The following is a 24,079-nucleotide window of genomic DNA, read 5'->3' on the forward strand; positions in this document are numbered from 1 at the left end:
AAAGGGATGGAGGAGCCCCGGTGCCGGCCAGCGTCGAGGTGGGAATGAGACGCGGAAGCGCAGCCGTTCCGTGAGCTCTTTATTGGTTAGTTCCGTGTACAGGTATTTACCCACGAGGGAAGGAGCAGGGCGGGGGATGCTCAGCCCCGCTCCGTAGAGGTGGATGGAGCAGGAACGTTCCTATCCCTTGTGGCTTCATCCCAGCCCCGTTTGTCACTCGTTATCCAGCCAAGAGCGGCTGTTCGCTGAAGGCTGTCGCTGTACCCGGCCCTGGTGGAATGCCCCTGGCAGAGCCCAAGCCCCCAGGACAGGGATATAACATTCCCTGTTTGTTACTGCAAGCCCCCCTCCAGCCACAGGCATGTGAGCAGCAGGGTTAAACATTGCCAGCAGGGTGCAAGTGCCAGGAAAGCAAAGACCCAAGGAGAGACAGAGCAGCTGCTACCAACACAGGGACTGCATAGGGGGAAAATGCAAGTTCTGCAGGTTCTGGTTCCTCTGAACTCGAGGCATCATTTCCTCCCTCCCCTTTTCCTCCTGCAGATCAATCGGCATGCAGCAGCAACACCGGGTCATGGGCTGCTCTTTACAGAGCCTTTTCTACCCCTAAAAGCGGGCTGGCTGTCTGAACCTTTCAGACTCTAAAAGCATTTTACATAGCACGGCCTACCTGACAGGACAGATGACACAAATCAGGAGACCAGTGACGGATAAAGCAAAGCAGGAGTCATTGAGCCTCTACACAGGTACCCACTGGCACATGAGTCTCTCCCACTGTCATTTCTAAAGGGTGTCCATCAGCTATGGCAGCCCACAGCACTGCCAAATGCAAAGGGGCTGCTCAGAGAGCACTCGGGGAGTAATTGGGATACTTCTCAGTCAAGAAAACCAGCAGTCCTGTGGGTTAGTTACACCTCAGTGCTTCAGCAAGACCAGGCAGAGGAGCAAGGTTTGAAGCTTCCTGCCAAGGGAAAGAACTGCCTCTGTCCCAGTGAGTCACCCAGAAGCCTGGAAACCCAGAGACAGCCAGAAGGGTCCCTTCCATACCTCTGGAATCCTGCTGAGAGCTGCTCTGGCTTGTAGAAAGAGCTAACACTGAGCTGCACTGTGGGCTCTTTTGTGAGCCCTGGGCCTGTAAAGCAGGATTCCAACAAATCCACATCAAAAGCTCACAGATATTTCAGTGACCTCTGCACAGACACCCAAACCTGACAACCCAGCAGCAGGAGCTAAAGCCAAGCACAGCCTCACCACAGCTGACAGCACCATGGGTTAATACTCTTCCTGCCAAAGCAGAAACTTCCAAGGAAATGCAGTTACAGCCGCAGGGAAGGATGCTCCAGCACTGGGATGTGCATCCCTGTGTCAGGGCAGGACCTTCACCTCTCCTGTACCATCAACATAAAGCCTGTACGAGCACAAGACAAGCAGCAGCCCTGCTCAGCGCCTCCTGCCCCTGCTCCTTCTCCCCTTCTATTCTCCAACACAAGAGGCTTCACATGGCCCCAGCACAGCCCAGGCAAGCTGGGTTATGAGGAGTGGAGCTCCTCCATGTGCTGCCTAAACCCCAGAGAGCAGCTGAGCTCACATTCCGGCTCCCTAAACCAGCCTCACCGCTGCCTTCCTGAAGCACTTCCCACTTTGCACATAGGAAAAGGGTGGGGGAGCAACCAGCCAGGGCAAGCTGGATGCAGGAACCAGGCCTGGGTTTATAAAGGAAGAACTGGTTGCAACTGGAAGGACCAGTTTATTAGAGAAACCTCACATTGCAGAGAATTCACAACACATTGGAAAGGGTCCAGTCCCGCTGGGGCAGCCACTCTTCAGCAGCTCAGATCTATGCCCCCAGCTCCAACCCCAGCAGGCACCCCAAAGGGAAGGGTTAACTGGAACACAGCTTATGTTTACAAGCAGCCTGAGAGAGCCAGGATTAAAGTTCAAATAAAGCCTCCCCGTTAGACATCAGTTAAAACAAAAACGGGTTTCAGTGTTTAAAAGCTCCGTGGTGTTGGCTGCAGCGGAATGGGAAGGCCAAGGTCTACATCACACACAGGCCTGTGGGCCTCGGCACTCGCTCTGCTCTACCAGTGAAGGCCGGAGGGGGGGGTCTTCTCATCTTTGTTGCTTTCCAGAGAGAAGGGGGGGATTCGGACATCAAAGTGGGAGCCATCAGGTCTCTCAAATCGGAAAGTACCCCTGCAAAACGAGAGCAGAGATCACAGCCAGGCCAAGGACACACACAGCCAGGAGTCACCGGAGAGAAGGTAACACAGGAGCTCCTCCATCGCCTGTGCAGGGGCTCTGGGGCTGCATTTGCCATGTCCGGCAGCAAGGACATGGGTTTGGCGGAGGGACATCTCCCTGGCAGGGTGACTCAGTGACTGGAGGACTCCCCAGTGGTTCACATCCCATCTCCAATACACATTCCCTGAATAAGGATGTCCTGACTGGAGCCTCCAGGAGGAAATCACACCACACATCTGCAGCAGTGGTTAACTCCCACTCCACAGGAGACAAAACCATTTGAGCTATTTCTACAAACTGTTTACCCATGAAGAAGCCTGTGACAGGATGAAATCCCACCACAGATGTCACTTGGAATAGCTTCTGGTTTGCTTTTCAGAACTTAATCTGTCTGTCCTACAATTTGTTTACTGCCTGTAACTACAGATGATTGTACAGCAAAACATGACATGGGCAAGAGGATGGTGGAGATAAACAGGTTCTTATGATGGAAGACACAACAGAACACCAGAAATCAAACTGAGCAACTTCTGAGCTGCAGAACCTTTATCTCTTTCTCCTTAAGATTCATGTAGAGGAAAAAACTACTAAACAAGCTGATTTTATTCCCCAGGGTTAAATGCGTAACCTGGAAAACAGGGATATCCCCTATAGGCAAAGAGCTGCTCTCGTGCTTTTCCCAACTCAAAGGCAGTTCCAAGCTTAGCCCTGAAACAAACTGACTTCAAAATGCAAGGCAGAAGGACCTGGCATACAGAAGGCAGAAGGTGACTGTGCATTTCTTGTCCACACAGAGATGACACTAAACACACTGAATCAGCTGAAATGGAAAACAGAAGGGAACTGCTCTAACCCTGAGGCACAGGAAGAGAACAGCTCAGCTGAGCACTTTCCTGCCTGCGCTTACGGTAGAGGAGACTTCAACATCAGTTAAACCAAAGGTTTTATCTGGCCTAAACTGGGAATAACCCCAAGTGCCAATTCCTTGTGGACACAGAACTGCACAGCTTCACTCAGGGATAGAATCAAAACCCGGCTCTCTTCAAAGAGAACACATCCCTACTGCCAGGGAAGCATTAGCATGAAGCTGAGCCAAACAGAAGCTGACACGGAACTGCTCCGTGTCTTCTCAAATCCAGCCTGGCACAGACCACGGGATGAGGATAAATTATCCTGGACCCTCTCTTGGTACAGGGAATCAACAGATTATCTTGTCACTAAGTGGGATACTGCCATAGAGAAGCTTTTACTATCAAACACATCCAGTCACTTTCACCCACCTTTCAGCCATAACTCCAGACTCAAACCAGGTCCCAGCTCAGCCCTGTGGGGTCCTATAGCTAAACCACTACTGCAGTAATGAGTGCTTCTTACCACATGTGACCACTGGATGCCTGCAGGGAGACGTGGCTGCTGTACTGAAATGCTGGCTGCTCTTTGGATAGAACTGGCTCCTGAGAGACAAGAAGAGACCACTCTGCATCAGTAACAATCCATCAGCAACAGATCTCAATGTTTCTCCACAGACAGGGAATTTATAGAGGAAGAGAAATGGGAAGATCCACACCTGAGTATTACTGTCAACTGCACAGCAAACAACTCACCCAGTGAGCAGTGCCAGAATCAGGTATCATTGCAGTTTTCCCATTACTGGTCATTTAAGATCATTCGCTAATACTCAGTGTGAAGCTCTGAACACTGCCAGGGATGGGGCAGCCACAGCTTCTCTGGGCACCCTGGGCCAGCGCCTCAGCACCCTCACAGGGAAGAGCTTCTGCCTAAGAGCTCGTCTCAGTCTCCCCTCTGGCAGCTTAAAGCCATTCTCCCTTGTCCTGTCCCTACAGGCCCTTGTCCAAAGCCCTCTCCAGGCTTCCTGTAGCCCCTTTAGGCACTGGAGCTGCTCTAACGACTCCCCTTAAGGAGCCTTCTCTTCTCCAGGCTGAACCAGCCCAGCTCTCTCAGCCTGTCACTAACAACAGATTTAAAGCTCCTGTGATCCTTTTTCATTGCCATTTCCCCATTCCACCTATTTCTACTGCCCACCAAGCAGCTCCCTGGCAAATGAACCCAAGTGCGAGGCCTCCAGCAAAGAGCTGCACATCCCGAAGGACACTACACAACACTCACCCTTCCCACCACGCCGCGGCCCCTCACTGTTTCCAAGGTGCCCGACAGGCTGAATATCCTCCAGTGCCGCTCTCGGAGCTGCACCACTTCACTGTCCAGGTTCTCCAAGCGGATACAGTAGCGCCACTGGACACAAGAGACTGATATCAACAAGGGGAATCAGCTGCGGGCAGTGGATAACCCATAACTGATGCTGGGAAACATCATCCCTCAAATGTTTCTCCCTCAGAGCTTATCACACAGCAGTGATGCCACAGCAAATCAACTTCCCTTTTAGTTGCTAGGTAAAACAAAAGGCACTTACCCAATAGACATGGGAATTCTGGGCTTCCTGTCAAGAGAAACAAAAGACTTTAGCAGCTGCCCTTCAAGCTTTAGTGCCAAAACCTCTTCAGCTGTCAGCACAGCACAAGCAGAGGGGCTCTCTCCATGCCAGGCTGACGCAGCCAACTCACATGAGCACAGACAGCTGCTCTCCAAAGCAGTCCCAGCAGTTACCGCCTGGCACTGGCTCTGCTCTAGACATGGAATCATGAGGTGGGAGATATGCAGGGATCTTGTGACCATGGAGGGTTCATCTCCATGTTGATCACACACTGTCTACACATCTAGGACACTCATTTCTTTGCCTTCAGGCACCTGATTTCCTGACAGGGTTAGGACAAACAGCAGTTGGGCTCCACAGAACTTGCAAATCCACGCCAGGCTCCGTGGCAGCTCTGCTCAGCTGGGCTTGGAAATCAAACTGCTGCAGCAATTCCCAGCCCTCCCACTCGGAAGTATTGGAGCTTCATCATTTTGGATGGTCCAGATGAAGTTCTTACACTATAAAGAGGACATGGTTAGCAGCTAAATCCAGAAGGCTTTAGCTAAGCCCACATTAGAGCCAGGAAACAGGGAGAGACACCCATCACCAGGCAGGGTAACAGACACTGTCATTACGAATGGCTTCGGTGCCACTTTACACACACACCTCTGAGGCAGTAAAGGACCAATTCAGAACCCTTCCTAAATCATCTTGCTAACACTGTTCTGCAGAACAGGACCATTTCCCATCCTGCAAATAACAAGGAAAAGCCAATGTGCAGGCACTGTTTTCCAAACCTCGATGACAAAACAATGTTCATACCTCTGCTGGACATCAGGACAATGAATCACAACTGTGATTAAAAGGTCATTTCACCAGTAAGCACGTTAAGCAGATCAGAGAGCTACCCCCAACAGGCACCCCAGACCTACCCTCATGCCCATATAGAATGGGATGACTGTGACTCGGATGTTCTCTGTTGTTTCTCGGTGCACATCGGAGAGCTCTAACCAGGGGTGGTTCTTCTCCTGCCATGCACACAGCGTATCCCTTGCTACAAAAGGTGGAACTGTGGGAGGGAAAGAGGAGAGCTCAGGAGGAGAGGTCACTGCATCCGCAGTGGTCTCCCCTTAGAGAAACTCCTTCAACAGTTACATAAACTATTTAAAGTAGGTTTTAATGTAACCCAAAGCAGACCATGATTTCTATACCGTATCCAAGGAGTTGTGGGTGCTTGTTATAAAGTACCTCAAGCATCTGGCTCTAAAGAGCTCCCTCTGAAGGCAGAAATTACCTTTTGTTTGGTCGTACATGAGAAACCTCTCAAAGAGCTCATGCTGGATGGGCACTTGATCAGTGGAACTGTAGGGGAGGATATCTTCATGGCTTACGTAGTCTAAACCTGAAAAAGAAACCCCAAAAGCCATTGAGCTTCCCCAGTGAAAAGCAGCTTAGAAGTCTCCTGGCAGAAAAATGGATCACACTACTGAGAATTACAGAATCCCAGACTGGTTTGGGTTGAAGGGACCTTAAAGCTCATCCAGCTCCAACCCCTGCCACGGGCAGGGACACCTTCCACTAGAGCAGGTTGCTCCAAGCCCGTGTGTCCAACCTGGCCTTGAACACTGCCAGGGATGGGGCAGCCACAGCTTCTCTGGGCACCCTGTGCCAGCGCCTCAGCACCCTCACAGGGAAGAGCTTCTGCCTAAGAGCTCATCTCCATCTCCCCTCTGACAGGTTAAAGCCATTCCCCTTGGCCTGTCCCTACATCCCTTGTCCAAAGCCCCTCTCCAGGTTTCCTGTACCCCTTCAGGCACTGGAGCTGCTGCTTCAATGGCAGAAGGTGACTCTTGACTCTTCTGAGCTCACCTCACAACAACCCACATCTCCAGAGGCTGACGGTGCGGTTTGCTCACCTGGGATGGCATAGAGAGCTCTGCTGTCGTCATGGTTTGCCAGGAACGTCACTGCCTCTGTCTGCGACCTCTGGGACTGAGGAGAAGGAGCTTTATGTCTTTCTGTGGGGAGGGCTGAGGGCCAGTTCCCACAGTGCAGGTCACTGCTGTGCTTTGTGAGGTAACATTTACTGTATTTAACCAATCCACCCACAACATCTCCCTTCCATTCCCCTGGACTAATTCTCTGCACCAACGGCATTTGCAGTGCCAGAACTCACATCCAGAATGACCTGTATGCGAGAGCAGGAATTCCAACAGGGTGAGGAAAGGAGGCTGGAAAGCGAAAACCTGATCCAGAAAACAACCCTATGACATTCCAGATTCTTTGTCAGGGAAAACATGTCTTGAAGAACAAATTTGTCCCTATATTCTGAGCCACCCAGTCAGCCATCGTAGCCATTTGCTTTCAGTGCCTGTTCATCTGAAGCATTCAGACAGCAGCTATTTGAGTTTCAATACCAAGATTGTTACTTACTATATGTGGACAATCCCGGGCATCTATTAACACCTGATAGTAAGTATGTGTTTTGCCCTTGACCTCTTTGGAACCATGGCCTGCCACGTTCTCGCTCCTAAGGAGAAAAGCAGAGCACTGAGATGAAGCCCGGGAAGCAGCACCCTCCTGTCACCAGGACCAAGAGAAGCAATACATTTCACAGCCTGTAACATTCGACTCCATCCAAACTAAACCCATGTCAGCCACCCCATGACAACGGATGAGCTGAGATGACAATCAGTGGGGTTTGTCACAAGCACAGCTCTGTTCCCAGACGACTCAGAATTCCTTCATGCTCAACCCAGTCTCCTGTTTGGGGTGGGTGTTTCTACTGTGCCCCGATTCTGTCTTTGCTTACTCCTCATTCCTTGCCTCCAACACAGGGCAGGGAGGAAGAGCTGAGATCTTTTGGCACGGTGGCTGTTGGGCCAAGCCAGCATCTCTTCCTGCTGCCATTCCCTGTGATCCCATCCTGCTGTCCCTTCTCCACGCTGTTTCTGGCATCCCCCTGTGTTAAGTCTCTGCATACGTCCTGCTGTTGCCTTAACTCTTGTGGGAAGCGCTGCTTTGGTCCCAGTGCCTAAAAGGGCTACAGGAAACCTGGAGAGGGGCTTTGGACAAGGTCCTGTAGGGACAGGGCTGAGGAAGCAGCTGGCAAACCCTGGCACTCTACAGAAGCACCAGGCTGCAATTCTAACACAGGAGCCTGGTCCCAGCTCGAAGAGCAGCACAAGGGGGGGGTCTTTATATTAATAAATGCCAGGAACATGACTTCATTACTCCCATTATGTCCCTCACACACACTCGTCCTTCACATTTCCATCCTGTCTCCCGTTAACACACAATTCATCCTCATGCACCACCTCTCCTTTAAGCACCCTTCTTCTATTCACATTTGTGCAGAACAGCCCCGTACCATGGTCCTTAAAATATCTTGGTCACCCCAAGCAGGAATCTCACTACAAAGTGTCAATAGAAGGGTCCAACAACAAATAAACGAGGACAATTCCTTACTTTTCTGTGACAGGAGAAGCTACATCCCGGTCATAGAGCCTGGCTTGCCAGGGAAACAGGACTATTCCTCGGTACCCAAACACACTGTGAAGGAAAAGCTGAAAGGAAGCAATAATCGCAGCTGAATACACAGCACACTGTAATCAACTCGGATACAACACAAAACAGGAAGCCAAAAGCCCTTTTCTGGTTAAGATTTAAACAGACCTGTTAACTGAGGTGAAACTGGGAATGCTTATAAAGGGCATGGCCATGTGGGATGGGAATACAGGGATCCGCAGTGTGTGAACCCAGAGCAGGAACAAAGAGGGGACAGAAACAGTCTGGGATGAGGGAAGTCAATGTCACTGTTATCCCATAGAAGCAAGTAGCTAAACAAGTGATAAGGTGACAGAGCAGCAGGAGAGCAGTGCTCGGAGCACGGGAACAGCTGTGGGCAGTGAGCAGAGCAGCGTCTGTCTCAGCTGTTGCTTCCCAAGCTCAGGGACCATCTCTTCCGCTCCTGAAGGGAGAAACCCCTTCAATAAGCCCCGTGGCACAAAAGCCACTTGGGTCACACTGCAGATCCCTATGAGTGTGCTGCTGGGACAAAGTGCAGACACAGCAGAGACGGGGAGCATGGACTGTGACACCCCTGGCTCTGGGCTCCAGCACAGTGGCCTCCTTATGGCAACGCACTGGAGGATCCCTGCGGATCGCAGCCCCTTACCTGCCCGGTCTCGTATTTGCCGTGCTGCTTCGGGGCCTCGAACACCCCCACGGTCTCCAGCACTTTGCCCTCTGCACGGTTCCTGGGGGCACAGGGGGGGTTTGAACCGGACCCAGGCAGGGGGGGAGGCACACACGGAGCACCCGAGCCCCAGGCGCTGCTCTCGCACATCCCCATAAGAGCCCCATTACACGCAAGACCGCCCGGCTCCCCCTTTGCCAATGGCACCGGACACCCCAACCCTGTCACCCCTTAGAGCCCAATCCCCCACACCCCTGCCCCCCGACAGCCCCCAACTCCTCCCAACCGGTCCCGCAGCCCCCAAACACCCCAACAGCGCCCACCCCCCCTCACCCCCTCCCCATGGCCCCGCTCCCGCCCCATCCCCGCCGCACCCCCGGGCCTCCCTCACCGGACACCCCCACAGGCCTCACCGCGACGAGAGGTGCCTGCGCGGCGGCAGCAGCTGCAGCGGGAGGGCCGCGGCGCCTCCCGCGCTCAGGGCCCGCAGCCCGCGGGCAGGGGCCGGGGTCGGGACCGGGGTCGGTTCCCAGAGCGGGGCCCCGCGGCTCCGGGCCCGGCTCAGCGCCGCCGCCACGTACCGCCGCGCCGCGCAGGCCGACATCCCGCCGCCGGCCCACAATGCACCGCGGCACCGCCTCCTCCTCCCTCCGCTTCCCGGCAGGCCCGCGCGGCGCTCTATGTTTGCGGCCCCGCGTTGCCGGGGTGACGGCGGGGACAAGATGGCGTCGGCCGTGCGGGCCGGGTCGCGGCTGAGGCGGGCGGCGGAGGGCCGGGAGCTGGAGGCGCTGCCTCAGGGGCTGCGGGACGAGCTCCGGGCCGCGCTGGCCTCCGAGGGCTCCCTGGTGCCCTTCAGCCTGCTGCGGAGCCTGCACGCCGCGCTGCGGGACGCAGGTAGGCCGCGCTGCACGCACCCCCCTCCGGTGACGAAGGCCGCGCCGCCGGTAACCGGCCTGTCCGCACCGCAGGGTCCCCGTTGCGCCTACACGAGCTGCTGGAGGGCAGCGAGATCCACCTGCCCGAGGTGCCGGTGCCGCCGCGGGTATGTGAGGGCCGGGGAGGGGGGTGTTTGGCAGCGGTGATGGTGCCGGTGCTCCTGGAGCTCTGCCCTTCCCTCCCCGTAGAACCCGGAGCTGGTGGCGCGGCTGGAGCGGATCAAGGCCAGGCTGGCCAACGAGGAGTACCGGCGGATGACCCGCGATGTTACCGGCCGGGTGAGCGGCGGCTGCCGGGGTTCGGCCCTCACACCGCGGTGTTCGAGCTGGGAGGGAGCAGAGGCCCCGGAGAGAGTGCGGGGCACGGGGACCCGGCGGTGCGGTGGGGAGGGTACAGGCTGGACAAGGCTGTTGGGATGGGGCCATGGAGGTGCTGGCTTTGGGAACAGCTCTTTGTGACAGAGACCTCGGGTTTGGGGCTGGGAGATGAGGAACCTGCAGTAAATGTGCTATTGGGAGCATTGGTGCTGCCTCTGTCTGAATAGTTCTGTGTTCGTTGTAGTTTAAAATTAGATCATTCATGTTAAGGTAAAAGTTGAATGAACAGGTAATGTGTCCTGCTGTTGTGTTAGCTCTTATGGGAAGAGCTGCTTTGCTCCCAACACCTGAAGGGGTACAGGAAACCTGGAGAGGGGCTTTGGACAAGGGCCTGTAGGGACAGGCCAAGGGAAATGGCTTTAACCTGCCAGAGGGGAGATGGAGATGAGCTCTTAGGCAGAAGCTCTTCCCTGTGAGGGTGCTGAGGCGCTGGCCCAGGGTGCCCAGAGAAGCTGTGGCTGCCCCATCCCTGGCAGTGCTCAAGGCCAGGTTGGACACAGGGGCTTGGAGCAAGCTGCTCCAGTGGAAGGGGTTCCTGCCCGGGGCAGGGGTTGGAGCTGGATGAGCTTTAAGGTCCCTTCCCACCCAAACCATTCCATGATTCTATGATCCATGAACCAGAGCAGCTTTAGCAGAGCCGGGCAGCAATGCCAGCAGCGTTGTTCTCAAATAGCAGGGAAGCAAAGGAGCGTATCCCGTGTGCTCATCCCACTCTTCCCTGCCTCCTCCCCACGATCTGGTGTTCCAAACCATGTCACCGTGTCCAGGTCAGCACAGAGTGTGTGGAGCTTTACAACACTCAGCTCTTGCTGGAGGCGTGGACATGGTGACAAGGCCAGACCCTTCAGTGTCCCTGTTAAAGCCAAACGTGCAGCAGGGAGCCCACAGGCAGGAAAACACACTGTGGAAAGCACTTGGATGAGAAATGTCCCCTTCTCAATGGTCTTGAACCAGATCCCACAGAACTCCTAAGGAACCCGAGTGCTGCAGAGCTGCTGCTCCCTATGGCTCTCAGGACACTGAGTGTTACACACAGGGCATGGGGGCAGCTTTATTCCGTGGTTACCATTAAAACACAACTGATCACGGGTTGGTTTAATCCTTTAGGAGACGAACGGGTCCTTGGCTGAATTCGGGAGGCAAGGTGAGTGCTGCTGATGGGGGATCCTGCAGGTCAGGCCCTGCTGGTGGGATCACGCAGCCCTGCCCTCTCCACGATCACCCTGGCAGGTTTCTTACTGCAGGGAAGTGTTCCTCAAGCAAAGGAGCAGCCTCTTGGCTGTCCCTGTAACTATCTCTGGATGCACAAAGCCTGTGAATCCTCCCGTATTCCCATAGGAGTCCCCATTAGCGGGATCTCGGCTTCCCCCGCTCCGCAGTCCCCATTCCCACCTGAAGCCCCCGTCTCTTCCCCACAGTTCGCTCCGTTCAAGCCGTTGTCATCACCATCTTCAACTTCCTGCTGACGGTGGTGGCCGCCTTCGCCTGCACGTACCTGGGTATCCAGTGCGTGTTCGCAGAGACGGCGGCGGTGAGTGAGCCCCGGCGCACGCCCCGTGTGCTCCGTGCTGGCCCTGCACACGCACAGCATCGCTTTGTTCTCTCTCTGTGTCCCCAGCGGGTCCTGTCCGCGGTCATCGTGGCCTCCGTGGTTGGCTTGGCCGAGCTGTACGTGATGGTGCGGACCCTGGAAGGGAACCGTGGGAAACTGTGACCGCTGCGAGCTCCGGCCCTCCCCTGGAGTCGTGAATTTGGGGCAGGTTTGTCTTCTACTGCCTGGTTGTTCCTGCTGCGTCCCTCAGTCCTGAGTCCTGGAGTATCAATCCTGCAGGGGCGGGACGGGACAGAGGAGGGGATGTGGGTGGACTGTTGTAACCCAGCACAAAGAGGGGTTTAGCTCCCTCTGTTCCCCTGCTCCTGCTGGCTGCTGTCCTTTTGTCATGGAAATAAATGACAGTGTGTTCATAACCTCCTTCTTGCCTCACTGGAGATGCTGTTGCTGCAGGAATCTAGGAGACACCACAGAGAGCTATGGATCTTCCTTCTCGCTCTGCATCCCACATCGCACTCCAGCTCCTGCTGGAACCTCCCCTCACCACTCTCAGGAGAGCATCCCTCCACCTGACCCAGCTCATATTTGGGGATGAGCCCTTATCCCATCCACTTGAGCAGTTCAGGAGGATGATGATGTCCACCGCAGCCACGATGGGCTTGGGGACAGCTCCATGTCCTCACACTGGGGCTGCCACATCTCCCAGCCCTCCGGAAGCAGGATGAGGGGATGCATGGACTGCCAAAGGATCCCAGCTTCTGTGGGTAGGGAATGGTGGCACCTCCACACCAAGCCCAGGGGGTTCTCAGTGGCCATGGGGCAGGGAGAGGAGCCAGCTCAGTGCACCCACAGCGGGGAGGGGACCCCCCGAGGAGGTGGCCACTGTGTGGGCGCCCTGCCAGGGCCAGACACGGTGATTAATGCTCTGATGGCAGCTAAGCCCCACTGCAAACACGCTTTAATATCCGATACGGGGGATCTGCCGGCACCTGGGAACGTGCCCGCGGATTAGGGGCGGCCGCGCCACAATCAGCCCTGGAAGCGGCCCCAGATTAAGGTATTGTCATCCAAAAGATTAGTGGGCATTAGGGGGCTGATGGGGCCTGGCCCCGCCACGGGGCTCCGGCAGTTGGGATATGAGATGACATCCTCGGGACCGGCAGTAATTCCACACCCCAATGAAACCGTGGCGCTGAGCTGGGGTCCACCCGGGCCGGGGGGGGTCCCCATTGCGGCTATGGCTCGCCCAGGTTGGTGATGGCCGCGCTGTAGATGAGGTCAGAGATGGAGCCCAGCGAGGTGGGGAGGCTCGGAGCGGGGCTGCGGGCTCCCGGTGGAGGCACGGCGGGGGCCGGGCCCGGGGCGGTGCCGTCGGGGGGTGCTGTGGAGGGACCCCGCTCTGTGGGCGCCGGTGGAGGCTGCGGCGGTGGCTCCGGTTTGGCGCTGCGGATCCTGCGAGCGCGGCGATTCTGGAACCAGACCTGGGATGGGGACACGGGACCATGAGACACCGACGGGGCGGCCCCGGGGCCAAAGGGGGGTCCCATCCGCGCTCACCTGGATCTTGGCCTCGGGCAGCTGCGTGAGCTCGGCCAGGCGCTCCCGGGTGGCGATGTCCGGGTAGGGCACGGCGGCGAAGGCCCGCTCCAGCTCCGACAGCTGCCCCCGGCTGAACGTGGTCCGCCGCCGCTTGCGCGGGCCCCCCGGGCAGGGGCAGGGGCACGGCCCCGGGGGTCGGCTGCCGCCCGGTCCTCCCGCCCCGCCGGGGAAGCGGAGCAGCGGCTGCGGGGCGCGGGAGGTGCCCGGGGCCGCGCTCATCCTGCCCGGCTCCCCCGGGCCCGCGCAACCGACCCGGCTTTTATCCCCCCTCGACGGGCTGGGACCGCCCCGAGCGGGCGGCGCTGCCCCCCCTTATTCCCCCTCGGGGACCAGTGACCCTACCGCTGCCCGCGCTGCTGTGTCCCCCCCGGCGGGTACAGTGGGGTCCGTGAGCATCCCAGGGCTCGGGGGAGCCGGTGCCGGTGGGTCGAGGCCCTCTGGGTGCTGCTGGAGCCCGGGGCCGAGGTGCCGCCCCCCCGCCTCGCCCCCCGCCGCGGGGGCCGCTCTCCCGCGGGGCTGGCACCGGTCAATGTTTAACCGGAGCGGTGGTGCCGGTTGTGCGGGGCAGCCCGCGCTGGCCGGCGGTGGCTGCGGCCGGGAGCGGCCGGAGACCCCGAGCCAGGAGCGAATGGAGCCGGCAGGGGAGCGGGGCTGGGAGCCCCGGCCGGGAACAAGGCCCAAAACGCTCCTCCGGGGCCAGGAGAGACCGTAAGTAGAGAGGGGGGGACACGGAGGGGACCGAAGGGACGGAGGCCTCTGGGTCCTGCAGCAGGCAGGGCCTGGGCTGATGCAGCCGCCTGGGCAGGTAGCGAGGGACTCGCACCCCATAAGGACTGGGGAGGGGCAGGGTGGTCCCTCTGCAGGGACACAGGGGGATATTTCACTGCATCCCCTGCCTGGCCCTAGGGCGCAGTGGGGACGGGAGGACAGGGGGAGCCCAGCACGACCCTGGCTCCCCACCTACCCTGTCCCCCGGGATGCCCATGGGCATACCGCCCCTGCCTGGGGAGCACCCACCATCCCGCTGCCCCCTGTTCCCAAAGGAGCCCTGGAGAGGAGCAAGGGGACCCCGCGGTGGGCAAAGAGACGCGTCTGAGAGTGGTGCTGAGGTAAGAGGGGACACAATGGGCTTGGGGACACATCGGGGACCCTCCTGCCCAGGGCACGGGCACAGCGGGGCTCCCCGGGGTCCCCATGGACCCATGCACCCCACACACACCGTTAGGGTCCGGCCACTGACCTGCTCGGAGGCGCGGCGAGGGGACCGGCGGGTTGTGCACAGCCTCGGCGACGGCACCGTCCATGTAAGGGCCACCTCCCTGCTGGGGACCGGCCGTGGGGGGCTGCGGCCCCTCCTGAGCCCCCGCTGTCCCTGTGCCCAGGTGAGTGCAGCCCGGCAAGATGCCACCTTCGGGTTCAGCGCCGTGTTTGACGCCGGCGACTCGCAGGAGGCTGTGTTCGAGGGCAGCGGCATGAGGCAGTTGGTGGAGCTGGCGATAGACGGGTGAGTCCCGAAGGGCCCCGCACGGACCCCAACCCTCAGCCCACCCCACACGGGCGGGTCTGCAGTGCCAGGGCCGTGCCGGGAGGTGGCATCCCTGTGCCACCGCCTGGGGCCATGCCTGAGGCTCGGCATCTCCCGCAGCTTCTCCTGCACTGTCTTTGCCTTCGGGCAGACGGGCTCGGGGAAGACCTACACCCTGATGGGCCCCCTCGGCCAGGTACAACACTGTCTCCCAGAGCTGACCGGATCATGGTGGTGGGATGGGCTCTCCCCACCCGGTCATGGGTGCCCAATGCAGGGTGACCACTCACCTCCATTCTGGCATCTGCACAGGGTGAGACGCACCCAGCATCCCCGGCCCTGCTGGGGCTGATGCAGAGGTCCTTCGCCTGCCTCCTGGAGCAGAGCCAGAGCCGTGGCTCTGACCTGGCTCTCAGTGCCTCCTACCTGGAGATATACAATGAACAGGTAGGTGCCTGCCCGGCCACCCAGACCAGCACCACTGGCATCCCGTGTCCCCAGTGCTTCCCCTTTGCTGTACCCCTCCCCAGATCCGGGACCTGCTGAGCCCAGGGCCCCCATGCACCCTGCCTCTGCGGTGGAGCAAAACCCGGGGTTTCTATGTGGAGAACCAGCTCAGTGTGGACTTTGAGAGCCTGGAGGCCATCGCCAGCCTGCTCCTGCAAGGTGCTGAGCCACTGGCGCTGGGCTCAGTCAGGGGGGTCATACCTGGTATGGGGAGGTTCAGCCCCTGCAGACCATCTCCAGGGGTGGTGGGGCTCTGGTAGCAGCCAAGAGGGGCTGCAGAGCCCAGGCAGGGTCCTGCTGGGCAGGGGGTGGGCAGCAGCTCTCAATGCCCCTTGGCAGGATCCCAGAGGAGAAGGACCTCAGCACATGCCCTCAACAGGCACTCAAGCCGCAGCCATGCTCTTCTGACCATCCACATCCGCAGCCGGAACGTGAGCTCGTGTCCTGCTCCAGGGGGAGGGCATGGGGGGGACAGGGCTCTTTGTGGGGTATGAACAGCCCCAGGGTGGGGGGGGCATATCCTTCTCCCCAAGGATTGTTGGTGCTGGTGGGGCGAGCAGCAGGGAGCCAGATCCCAGAGCCAGGGGTTGGGACACTGCCATGGGCTATGGGAATAGGGTGAGAGTGGCCAAAGCATCACCCCCACCATGGGTCTGCCAGGCCAGCGCCTGCCCCAGCAGGCAGGGCACCCTGTGCTTCGTGGACCTGGCCGGCAGCGAGCGGGTGAAGGAGACGGGCTCCAGCGGGGAGCTCTTCGTGGAGGCCAACAACATCAACCGCAGCCTCCTGGCACTGGGTAAGAGCGGGGGGACCCCCCATGAGCTGCTGGTCTCCATCAGAGCCCTGTTGCAGTCCCTGGGGCTCATTCCCCGCAGGACACTGCATCTCCATATTGGCCAAACCCCGTGGGAAGCGGATGCACGTTCCCTACCGGGACAGCAAACTCACCCGGCTGCTGGCTCGATCCCTGGGCGGCTCCGGGGTCACCCTGATGGTAGGTGGCTGGGCAGGGGTCTCAGCCCATGGAGGAGAAGGCTGGAGGGGAACAGGTGACCCCTGGCAGGAAACCTGCGGCTCTTCCTCATCCATTGGCAGGTCGCCTGTATCTCCCCATCCTCACGCTGCCTCTCAGAGACACTGAGCACGTTGCACTACGCCAGCCGGGCACGGAGGGTCACCACCAGGCCCCTGGCCAACAGGGTATAGCAGGGGCTGTGGGCAGGGTGCTCTGTACCACTGCTGGGACCCCTCTGAATCACCTCCTTGTGCTCCCAGGTATCCCGGGAGAAGCTGCTGCAAAGCTTGGAGGAAGAAATCCATGCCCTGCAGCTGGAAAACCTCTCCCTGCGCCAGCAGCTGGGCCTGCCCAGGGTGCCCATGAGGAGCATGGAGGTCTTGGGAACCCCAAGGAGGATAGGGGCTTGGCCAGGCTTGGAAGGCAGGTTTGGCCCCACAGGGCTGCATCAGTCCCCTCTGGAAGGGCAGCTCCCATCGGAGGGAGCCCCAGCCTGGCCCAGCCTCTATGGCCTCCTGAGGGACTTTGTGGTAGAGAATGAGCAGCAAAGGTATGGGGGGACACACAGGACCCACGAGCAGGACTGAGGCTTGGGGGCTGCCAATGGCCTGCCCTGCTCCCTCACTGCTCCCCAGGCAGCCCCGGTTGTCCCCAGACCCCAGTGCTGATGTCCTATCCCTCAGAGCCACCCGCAGCTCCTGTGACACCCAGCCCCTGCTGCGGAGCGCCTGCACCCCTCATGTCCCTCCTGGCCACCCCACGAGGCCCCGGCTGCCGGTGAGCGTGGGGGGACCTGGGCTCCATGGGCATCCTCACACGGGTGCCCAAATCACCCACCCTCTGCTAAACCCTCTTCCAGAAGCTGCCTCCTGCCTCCAGCCACCCCAGCTGCCCCCAGTGCTGCCCTGGGCTGGCTGACACCCTCATGTCCCAGGTACAGCCCCGGGGGTCAATTTGGAAGGGGGTGGCACAGCACAGCACAGCCTGACCACTCTGCTCACCCTCCAGGCACTGCCAGGGCTCCCCACACTGCAGCCGGGGCCCCCTGAAGGAAGCACCAGTTCTCTGCCACCAGGCCAGGAGGACACAGCTCTGCCCTCCCATCGGCCTCTCGGGAACCCCCAGCCACCCCAGGGGAAGAGGTGAGAGCAGGGGCCTGTGGGCATCGTGCAGCTCAGAAGCTCCTGGGGTTCCAGGGGGTGGAGGGGTGTGAGTTGGGTTTGTTCATATGTCCTCGCAGCAGGAGCCTGGACAGGAGCAGGAGCTTTTCCTATCGGCACCCGCTGCCCCAGGAGCTGCCAGGCCCCAAGCACTGTCCCAGCCCCGAGGGAAGGGTCATCCCTTCGGCACCGCCATGGCCGGGATTGCCAGAGCCCAGAGGTGAGCAGGGCAGTGGGGGAAGGCCAGGTTCCCCAGGGATGAGCACCCATCCCAAACCCAGCCACTTGTGTGTGGGGCTGTGGATCTGGGGATGCTGCAAACCTGACTCTGCTGTCTCCTGTCTGGCAGCCACTGGCACCGTCCCTTTCCTCCAGTTGGAAGAGGCACTGGACTGGCTGGTGGAGCAGATCTGAGCAGCACAGACATGGACAGGGCTGGCAGCAGGGATCTGGCACAGCCAACAGGCAGTTATTAGACAGGGGAGGACAACCACAGCCTTTGGGGACAAGGACCACGCAGACCACAGGATGGATGGATGGATGGATGGATGGATGGATGGATGGATGGATGGATGGATGACAGACAGAGCTCTCCAGCCTGCACGGCACTCAGTTTATTTGTCTATCTAGGGGCTGTGCTGCTGGTGGCTCTGGTGCAGCCCACTCAGGTGCTCTCCTCCCCGGGCTGCGGGCAGTCCAGCCAGTACTGGGCGATGGAGCGTGGGTAGCGGGGATGCACCAGGTCCACGCGCTTGGTGCGCAGATTGACACGGTAGTACTTGTCTGGGAGGAAGGGAAGATGGCAGTCAGGGCTTTCTGCCAGCCCTGGGCACCTTCCCATTGCATCCCAGAACTCAGGGATGTGGCAGCATCCCTGGATCTCCTGCTGCCCCAGACTCACCTCCGACAAAGAAGTAGACACTCTGGAGGGTCTCGCACTTGGAGCCCGACAGCCAGTCGCTTTCAATTCCCGCGGAGTCGGAGTCGTTTTGCAGCCAGCTCCAGAAGCCCAGATTCAGTGAGCGGTGGTTCTTGTACCTCTTGCGCTGGCGGCGAGACTTCCTCCTGCGGGGCTGCTGTGAGGCCACGTAGATCCTGCCGGCCATGGCAGCGTCCAGCCGGCTCGGCACCCCCCACCAGTCCCTGCTGATGTACCGCGGGCTGCTGGCCCCGACTGCAAGAGAGCCACAGGACAAGTGAGAGCAGCAGCAGCAGTGGGAGCTGAGCCCAGACCCACAGGGATGCTCTGAAGGATCCCAGCTTGGATGGCATCATGATCAGACAAAGAACAGCCACAGCTGGGATCAGCCCTGTGCTGCTGAACCCCTTTCTCCTCCTCCTTCCCATCTTTCATTTCCCTTGCCCAGGGCTGGGGTTTTCCTAAGGCATCTCCAGCTCCAGTAGGAATAAATAGACCCCAGCAGTGACACTGTGGTGTGAGATGGCTGGTGATGGGTTTGATAGTGTGGGGCATAAGAGCTGCAGAGATTTGGGTGCTGTGGGAGATGAAGCTGTGGTGGGGCTCCCGTCCGTAGCCTGGGCTCCCACCCAGCACAACAGCTCATCCAGCTTGCTCATGCTCCCAGGCATAGCTCCCTCCTCCCTGGGTACCTGCACCCCCTGTGCTCTGTCAGTGTAGGCCCAGCCCTTACTCATCCTGCTGCCAAAGAGGATCTGGAAGACATCCTCCCAGCTGTCCCGGTTCATGAAGGCGTAGTGGTTGAACACGGTGGAGGGGGAGGACTTCTCACAGTCAGCCTGTGTGGGCTGGTTGGCAAAGTCATAGGACCAGTAGTACTTGTCTAGGAGAGGATGTGCAGGGCATTAGTGGAGAACACACCCTTGAAGGGGAGCAGCAGCTAGAGGGTGTCCTGCCCATGCCCACTGCCACCACGCTGTGCCCCTTACCCTTGAAGAAGTAGACTCTCTCATTGCCATGGTAGCTGTGGGCAGGGAGGGCGAATGCCGCGTCAATGTCGTTCGGGATGCCTTCAAAGCCCTCAGAGATGTCGCGAGGGTACTCGGGGTCCAGGACTCCATCGTCAAAGCGCCAGTACTGGCTGCCCTGGGGGGGTGCAGGACAGAGGTAGGGGGGTCAGGGGGCTGGGTGCAGCACCAGGGTGTGAGTAGATGCTGGGAAGCCCCACCATGAGGCTGTGGCTGCCTGGAGCCCAGGATATGGGTATATCTGGCAGCCACTCTGTGTGTGTGTGTGCACAGGTGGGTTGGGGAGCTGTATGGGCCCCTCCAGGAGCACCCCCAGCCCTACAGCCAGGCTCTTGCCCACCTTGAACAGGTAAGTCTTGCCCTGGCAGTTGATGCGTGTGAAGGCTGCATCAATGGGGCCCTCAATGCCCCAGACGTCACTGATGAGCTTGGGGTAGCCTGGCCGCACGCTGTTCTCATCCAGCTCATAGAAGTACTTCCCTAGGGAGAGAGGGGTGGTGGAAGCAGCAGGAGGGACCTCAGCCAGCAGTGTGGTCTGACAGTGTCAGACCACAGAGCAGTATGTCCCATATGCCCAGGAAATGTCCCCAGGGTACCTCGGAAAGCATAAAGGGAACCATTCTTCAGGTCAGTGAAGGCATCAAAAGGTTTCCTGCTGCACAGTTCCTCGGGCTCCTCCACGGGCTCCAGCTCCCCAAACCCATCCAGCGTGGTGCTGGGCACCTCGGTCAGTGTCTCCTCGGGGTCTGGTTTGCTCTCCAGTGTGGGCTGCTCTGTAGGCAGGGATGTAGGTAGCTCTGTGGGCAGCTCTGTGGGGAGCTCTGTGGGGGCTGCTCTGGTGCCTTCTGTTGTGCCCAAGTCGATGGTGAAGTTGTAGTCGAGGTAGTCATCCTCCGGCAAGGCAAACACGTCTCCCCGGGTCACTGTGGAAGGGATCAGGTTGATTCCAGAGAGCCCTGGGTGTCTCCCATGGGATCTGTGTGCAGGAGCTGCTTGCTTCCAGGCAATATGGATTTGCAAGGACCCCACAGTGCAGCTGCCGAAACCCCTTGGTGCTGCAGCACCAAATCCTGGCACAGACCTCACCCTGAGGACTTGGTAGGTGCAGAGCTGACCCACCATGGACCCTTCTGATCCCCCGCTGTTGTTGGGAATCCACAACCATCCCCCTTCCCTGGCTGGACAGTGCCATGGGACCAGTACCTTTGGCTTTGCAGACGGTGGCGTAGTCGCTGCAGCAGCTCTGGTAGTACACGCAGAGGGTGTCACACTGGCACTTGCGATTCTCATCGAAGCCATCGTCACAGCGGCCCACACAGGAGTCTGCAAAAGCCACCCCCAGCACAGAAGGAATAACAAAGGGTGGGCAGAGGGGCCAGTGCCTCCCCCCCCAGCCCAGCTCCGGGGGTCAAAGCAAACACAAACACATCCCAACTGGGGAGATTCCCACCTCTTTGTGGTCAACCACATCACCAGGTTCTACAGCAGCACCTCACCCTGCTCCCATCCCAGGTCTTGCTGGGATGGCAGCCATGGACCAGCCTGTGCCAAGGCCCCAGCTCCACGCTGGCAATCCAGCAGTAGGATGACCAGGGATTTGCCCAGGCACCACTGATACCAATGTTTTGCCTTTGTACCTTCTCCCAAGGTGTTGCCAACGTGGCCAGTGGCCATGGCCACTACCTGATTGTCTCCTCACCCTGTCCAGTCTCCCCAGCCCCTCCGTCAGCCCAGGAGCCACAGACACTCCATCCCCACCCTGCAAGGGGAAGGCACAAGGTTTGGGGCTGGCTCACCTTCAGCAGCATGGGCAGCAGCGAGCAGGGCCAGCACAAGGGCAGGGAAGAGCAGCCTCATCCTGCTTGGTGGGAGCGCAGCCCTCCTGTGACTGTGCAGGCTGGAGCGTGGCTGCGGCCAGGGCCCTGGCAGCCGCTGTTTGCTCAGCCTGCCCCAGTGGGAGAAAGCAAACAGGCCAAGGTCAGAGCAGGGGAAAAGGGGCAGAGACATTCTCCCACCCAGCATCCCCTGCAGTCCATAATGAGCTGGGTATGTTTGAGGGGGAACATGGCTTCCCATGTGTGCAGGCAGCTTCTTCCCAGCCTGGATGCAGAGAGCAGGGGAGGACAGCAGGCCAGAGGCAGAAACCAGTTTTGAGGTGCTGCCATGCTTATTTCAGAGCAAACCTTGTGATGTTAAAGCTCCAGCTCAAGGGGAGGCCATTTTCCAGCCTGGTCTTGGCAAGACAAAAACCGTAATGAGAGGGGATGGGAAGTGATGCTCTGAGGACAAAGGGAAAAGCTCCATATGTCACCATTTCAGAGGACTTGCTTCTGGAATTCTGGCTTTCTTAGTGTCAGCAAGGCTGGTAGCAGACCTGGGGAGCCCCAGGGTACAGCAGCTCAGGATGGGGCAGATGCCATCTCTGTGCACAGGGACCAGGGGCCAGAGGTGAGCGGCCAGGAAGGAGGGAGGAAGAGCAGCAGCCCTCTGCACTTTCACTGCAGTACGCAAACAAAGTCCTGTGTATTTTGCTCCCATCGTTCCCTTTTCAACCAATCTTTTTGGTTACTAATTAATGACAACTCAGATCTTTGGGCAGCTCCTGATAACTCTGGGATGTTTATTTAATCAAGGGCAAGGAGCAAATGCACATGACACTACAGAGATACTGCCGCTGGCTGCTTCCGCTGGGGCAGGAGGCTCACCTTCCCGTCCATCCCACCCCGCATGCAGCTCTGGGCTTGAATAAGTGATGACAGATTTGGGAAGAGAAGAACCCGAGCGGAGTGCCCACTGTTCCAGGGTCCTCACCTCTGCCAGCTTGGACACAAGCAGTTCCCAGCATTGGCTGCTCCCACCCTTACTGGAAAGAGCTTTGATTTGGTCTCAAGAAAGGCATTTCCATGTGGACAGCCCCAGTGGGCTGTTGGGGCAGGACTTCTCCTGCAGCTCCCTCCTTGCCCCCTGGCCTCAGCTGTTGCAGGGCTGGTGTCATCCCTGGGTGCAAACAGCCCAGTATTGCAATAAATCTTCATCCCATCCCTGTTGAATCGAGCCTGGGAGTTCTGAGCAGACACAGGCTTGCAGGGAGGCTGCAGGGGGAGAAGGGCTGGGCAGTGTCTGAGCTGCTTTGGCTGATCGGCTGAGACAAAGCTCCCTCCGGCTGCTCCAGGCTCCCATCCACCAGCTCACACGGTGAGCCCTTCCCTGGCTGCTGTGCTCAAAGCATGGCAGGAGGAGACCCCAAAAGAGGGGCTGGTTTGGATAACAGGGCCCTGGGGAGCACAAGGGCTGAGCAGAGCCAGCAAGTAGAGCTCAGGCAATGGGGCTGATCCCCCAGGAACCCCTGCCATTCCCAGAGCTGGCGCTGGAAATCCCTCCCAAAAAGTAAAGTAAAACTAAAAGCAAAGCAAAGCTCTCTGGATTTGTCAGGACAAGCCTTAGGGAATGGTTTGAGTTTTGCCCCCCGCAGAGAGCAGCTTCCTCCAAGGCAGCAAACCCCTCAGCTGTGCTGCGTTGCAACAGCCCGTTTAATTTAATTACCCCTGTTTAATAATAATTTAGCAGGAAAATCCTTACTGGTTCCGTGCTGAGCCTCTCCTGCAGTGCTGTGCTGCTCAGGACGCCTCGGTTACCATCCTTTGCTGTGAGCTGATGTCCCTTTCCTCTGCCTGTCCCTGCGTAGTGGGTTCAGAGAGGATTAAAAGCGACTGTCGCATCAAAACATCAACTTGAATTTAAGTCTCAGTCTGAGCTGGCAACAACCTGGTTTTGAAGCCAAGGATTTAAGCTGCTCCTCCCAATGCAAGAAGTGGCCAAAGCATTTCTGCCCTGAGCACGTCCGGCCTGGAAAAAGGAAAAGAAAATAAAAGGGGCCCAGGCTGCCTCTGCTCTTTGTTTTCTCATGCAAATCCAGAGCCCACCCAGAAGAGCGGCTCTGAATTTCCGCCCTGCAAAGGCAGCTATTTAACCCCCTGCACTGATACAAAAGGCTTCAAAACACAGCGCCAGGATGGCCACAACCTCACTGTGACCACTGTGGCCATCAAGGTGCCTAGCCTTTACTTCTACTTTGTGCCCCCTTCACTAGTCACACAGGATCATGGAGATCTGCTGTAAAAGCAGCGTGGGGGTCCCTGCCTGCTCTGGAGATGACCACAGGTTCTGCAGCTTGGGCAAGGGGAGGGATATGTGCCATGGGGACAGAGGGACAAGCCCCAGCTCAGGCTGGGCAGCAGGGCTGTGGAAGGAAGGGTCTGGGGGGATGTCAGAGCATCTGCAGAGAGGAGGGGGATGCTGCTGCTCAGACATGAGCCCCTCCTTGGAGAGGCGGCGCCTGCGCGGGGTGACATCAGCCCCTGAGGACCCGGGATGCTGAGCCTGGCTCTGGGAAGGCGGCTCCAGCCACAGCTTCCAGCTCCGCATCCCGGCTGGGTAGGGAGGAGAGAAGGAGCCGGCAGCCCAGCCCTCTTCCATCCGCCATCCTTTGGGCCACCACTCCGGCCACCTCGGGTCTCCCCAAGAAGCGTGGTGGCCCTGCCGGGGGGCTCTGACGGTCAGGTGACCGAGGATGCTGTGCTAGGAG

General features: G+C 58.6%; 5 protein-coding genes across 12 annotated transcripts; 2 read left to right on the forward strand and 3 right to left on the reverse strand.

The window, feature by feature from the left end:
* Positions 1–29: 29 nt before the first annotated feature.
* Positions 30–9,509, reverse strand: POLDIP2 (DNA polymerase delta interacting protein 2). Its single transcript, XM_080629860.1, has 11 exons — positions 9,290–9,509; positions 8,856–8,937; positions 8,147–8,244; positions 7,112–7,208; positions 6,595–6,670; positions 5,973–6,080; positions 5,611–5,747; positions 4,676–4,702; positions 4,372–4,497; positions 3,619–3,698; positions 30–2,196 (listed from the first exon to the last, which is right to left on the reverse strand). The coding sequence occupies exons 1-11, from the start codon at positions 9,478–9,480 to the stop codon at positions 2,082–2,084; spliced, it is 1,137 nt and encodes a 378-aa protein (XP_080485986.1). The 5' UTR covers positions 9,481–9,509; the 3' UTR covers positions 30–2,081.
* Positions 9,510–9,598: 89 nt separating this feature from the next.
* VMA12 (vacuolar ATPase assembly factor VMA12) lies at positions 9,599–12,157 on the forward strand (the record flags this gene model as incomplete). Of its 3 annotated transcripts, none has more annotated exons than XR_013958051.1 (6): positions 9,599–9,770; positions 9,845–9,918; positions 10,001–10,090; positions 11,297–11,333; positions 11,528–11,720; positions 11,808–12,157. XR_013958051.1 is itself a non-coding variant. In XM_080629863.1 (6 exons), 6 exons carry the CDS (start codon positions 9,599–9,601, stop codon positions 11,901–11,903), a joined length of 582 nt encoding a protein of 193 aa, XP_080485989.1. In that variant the 3' UTR covers positions 11,904–12,157. The 3 variants fall into 3 exon arrangements, 2 of the variants coding, with proteins under 2 accessions (XP_080485989.1, XP_080485988.1); XM_080629863.1 differs by having other exon boundaries at positions 11,608–11,720; XM_080629862.1 differs by having other exon boundaries at positions 11,608–12,157.
* A 46-nt stretch (positions 12,158–12,203) lies between these two features.
* SEBOX (SEBOX homeobox) lies at positions 12,204–13,559 on the reverse strand (the record flags this gene model as incomplete). Its single annotated transcript, XM_080629791.1, is given in 2 exon segments — positions 12,204–13,274; positions 13,276–13,559. Coding segments are annotated over 2 exon segments (582 nt in total). The 3' UTR covers positions 12,204–12,976.
* A 310-nt stretch (positions 13,560–13,869) lies between these two features.
* On the forward strand, positions 13,870–18,092 carry KIF12 (kinesin family member 12; the record flags this gene model as incomplete). 6 transcript variants are annotated; one of them, XM_080629788.1, is made up of 17 exons in its annotated part: positions 13,870–14,048; positions 14,384–14,449; positions 14,566–14,644; positions 14,723–14,844; positions 14,986–15,061; positions 15,178–15,312; positions 15,396–15,531; positions 15,712–15,803; positions 16,033–16,168; positions 16,248–16,366; positions 16,468–16,572; positions 16,648–16,937; positions 17,023–17,164; positions 17,247–17,321; positions 17,396–17,529; positions 17,628–17,767; positions 17,897–18,092. In XM_080629788.1, 17 exons carry the CDS (start codon positions 13,870–13,872, stop codon positions 17,959–17,961), a joined length of 2,091 nt encoding a protein of 696 aa, XP_080485914.1. In that variant the 3' UTR covers positions 17,962–18,092. The 6 variants fall into 6 exon arrangements, with proteins under 6 accessions (XP_080485914.1, XP_080485910.1, XP_080485911.1 ...); XM_080629789.1 differs by lacking the exon at positions 13,870–14,048 and having other exon boundaries at positions 14,266–14,449; positions 14,566–14,844; positions 15,396–15,576; XM_080629784.1 differs by lacking the exon at positions 13,870–14,048 and having other exon boundaries at positions 14,074–14,844; positions 15,396–15,576.
* A 9-nt stretch (positions 18,093–18,101) lies between these two features.
* On the reverse strand, positions 18,102–21,351 carry VTN (vitronectin; the record flags this gene model as incomplete). The annotated part of the gene is made up of 8 exons (XM_080629790.1): positions 18,102–18,330; positions 18,449–18,721; positions 19,200–19,349; positions 19,456–19,612; positions 19,835–19,974; positions 20,091–20,417; positions 20,698–20,817; positions 21,291–21,351. 8 exons carry the CDS (start codon positions 21,349–21,351, stop codon positions 18,212–18,214), a joined length of 1,347 nt encoding a protein of 448 aa, XP_080485916.1. The 3' UTR covers positions 18,102–18,211.
* Between the last annotated feature and the right edge of the window lie 2,728 nt (positions 21,352–24,079).

This window comes from Psittacula echo (genome assembly GCF_963264785.1).
Source record: "Psittacula echo genome assembly, chromosome: 15".
In the NCBI taxonomy this organism is placed as follows: domain Eukaryota; kingdom Metazoa; phylum Chordata; class Aves; order Psittaciformes; family Psittacidae; genus Psittacula; species Psittacula echo.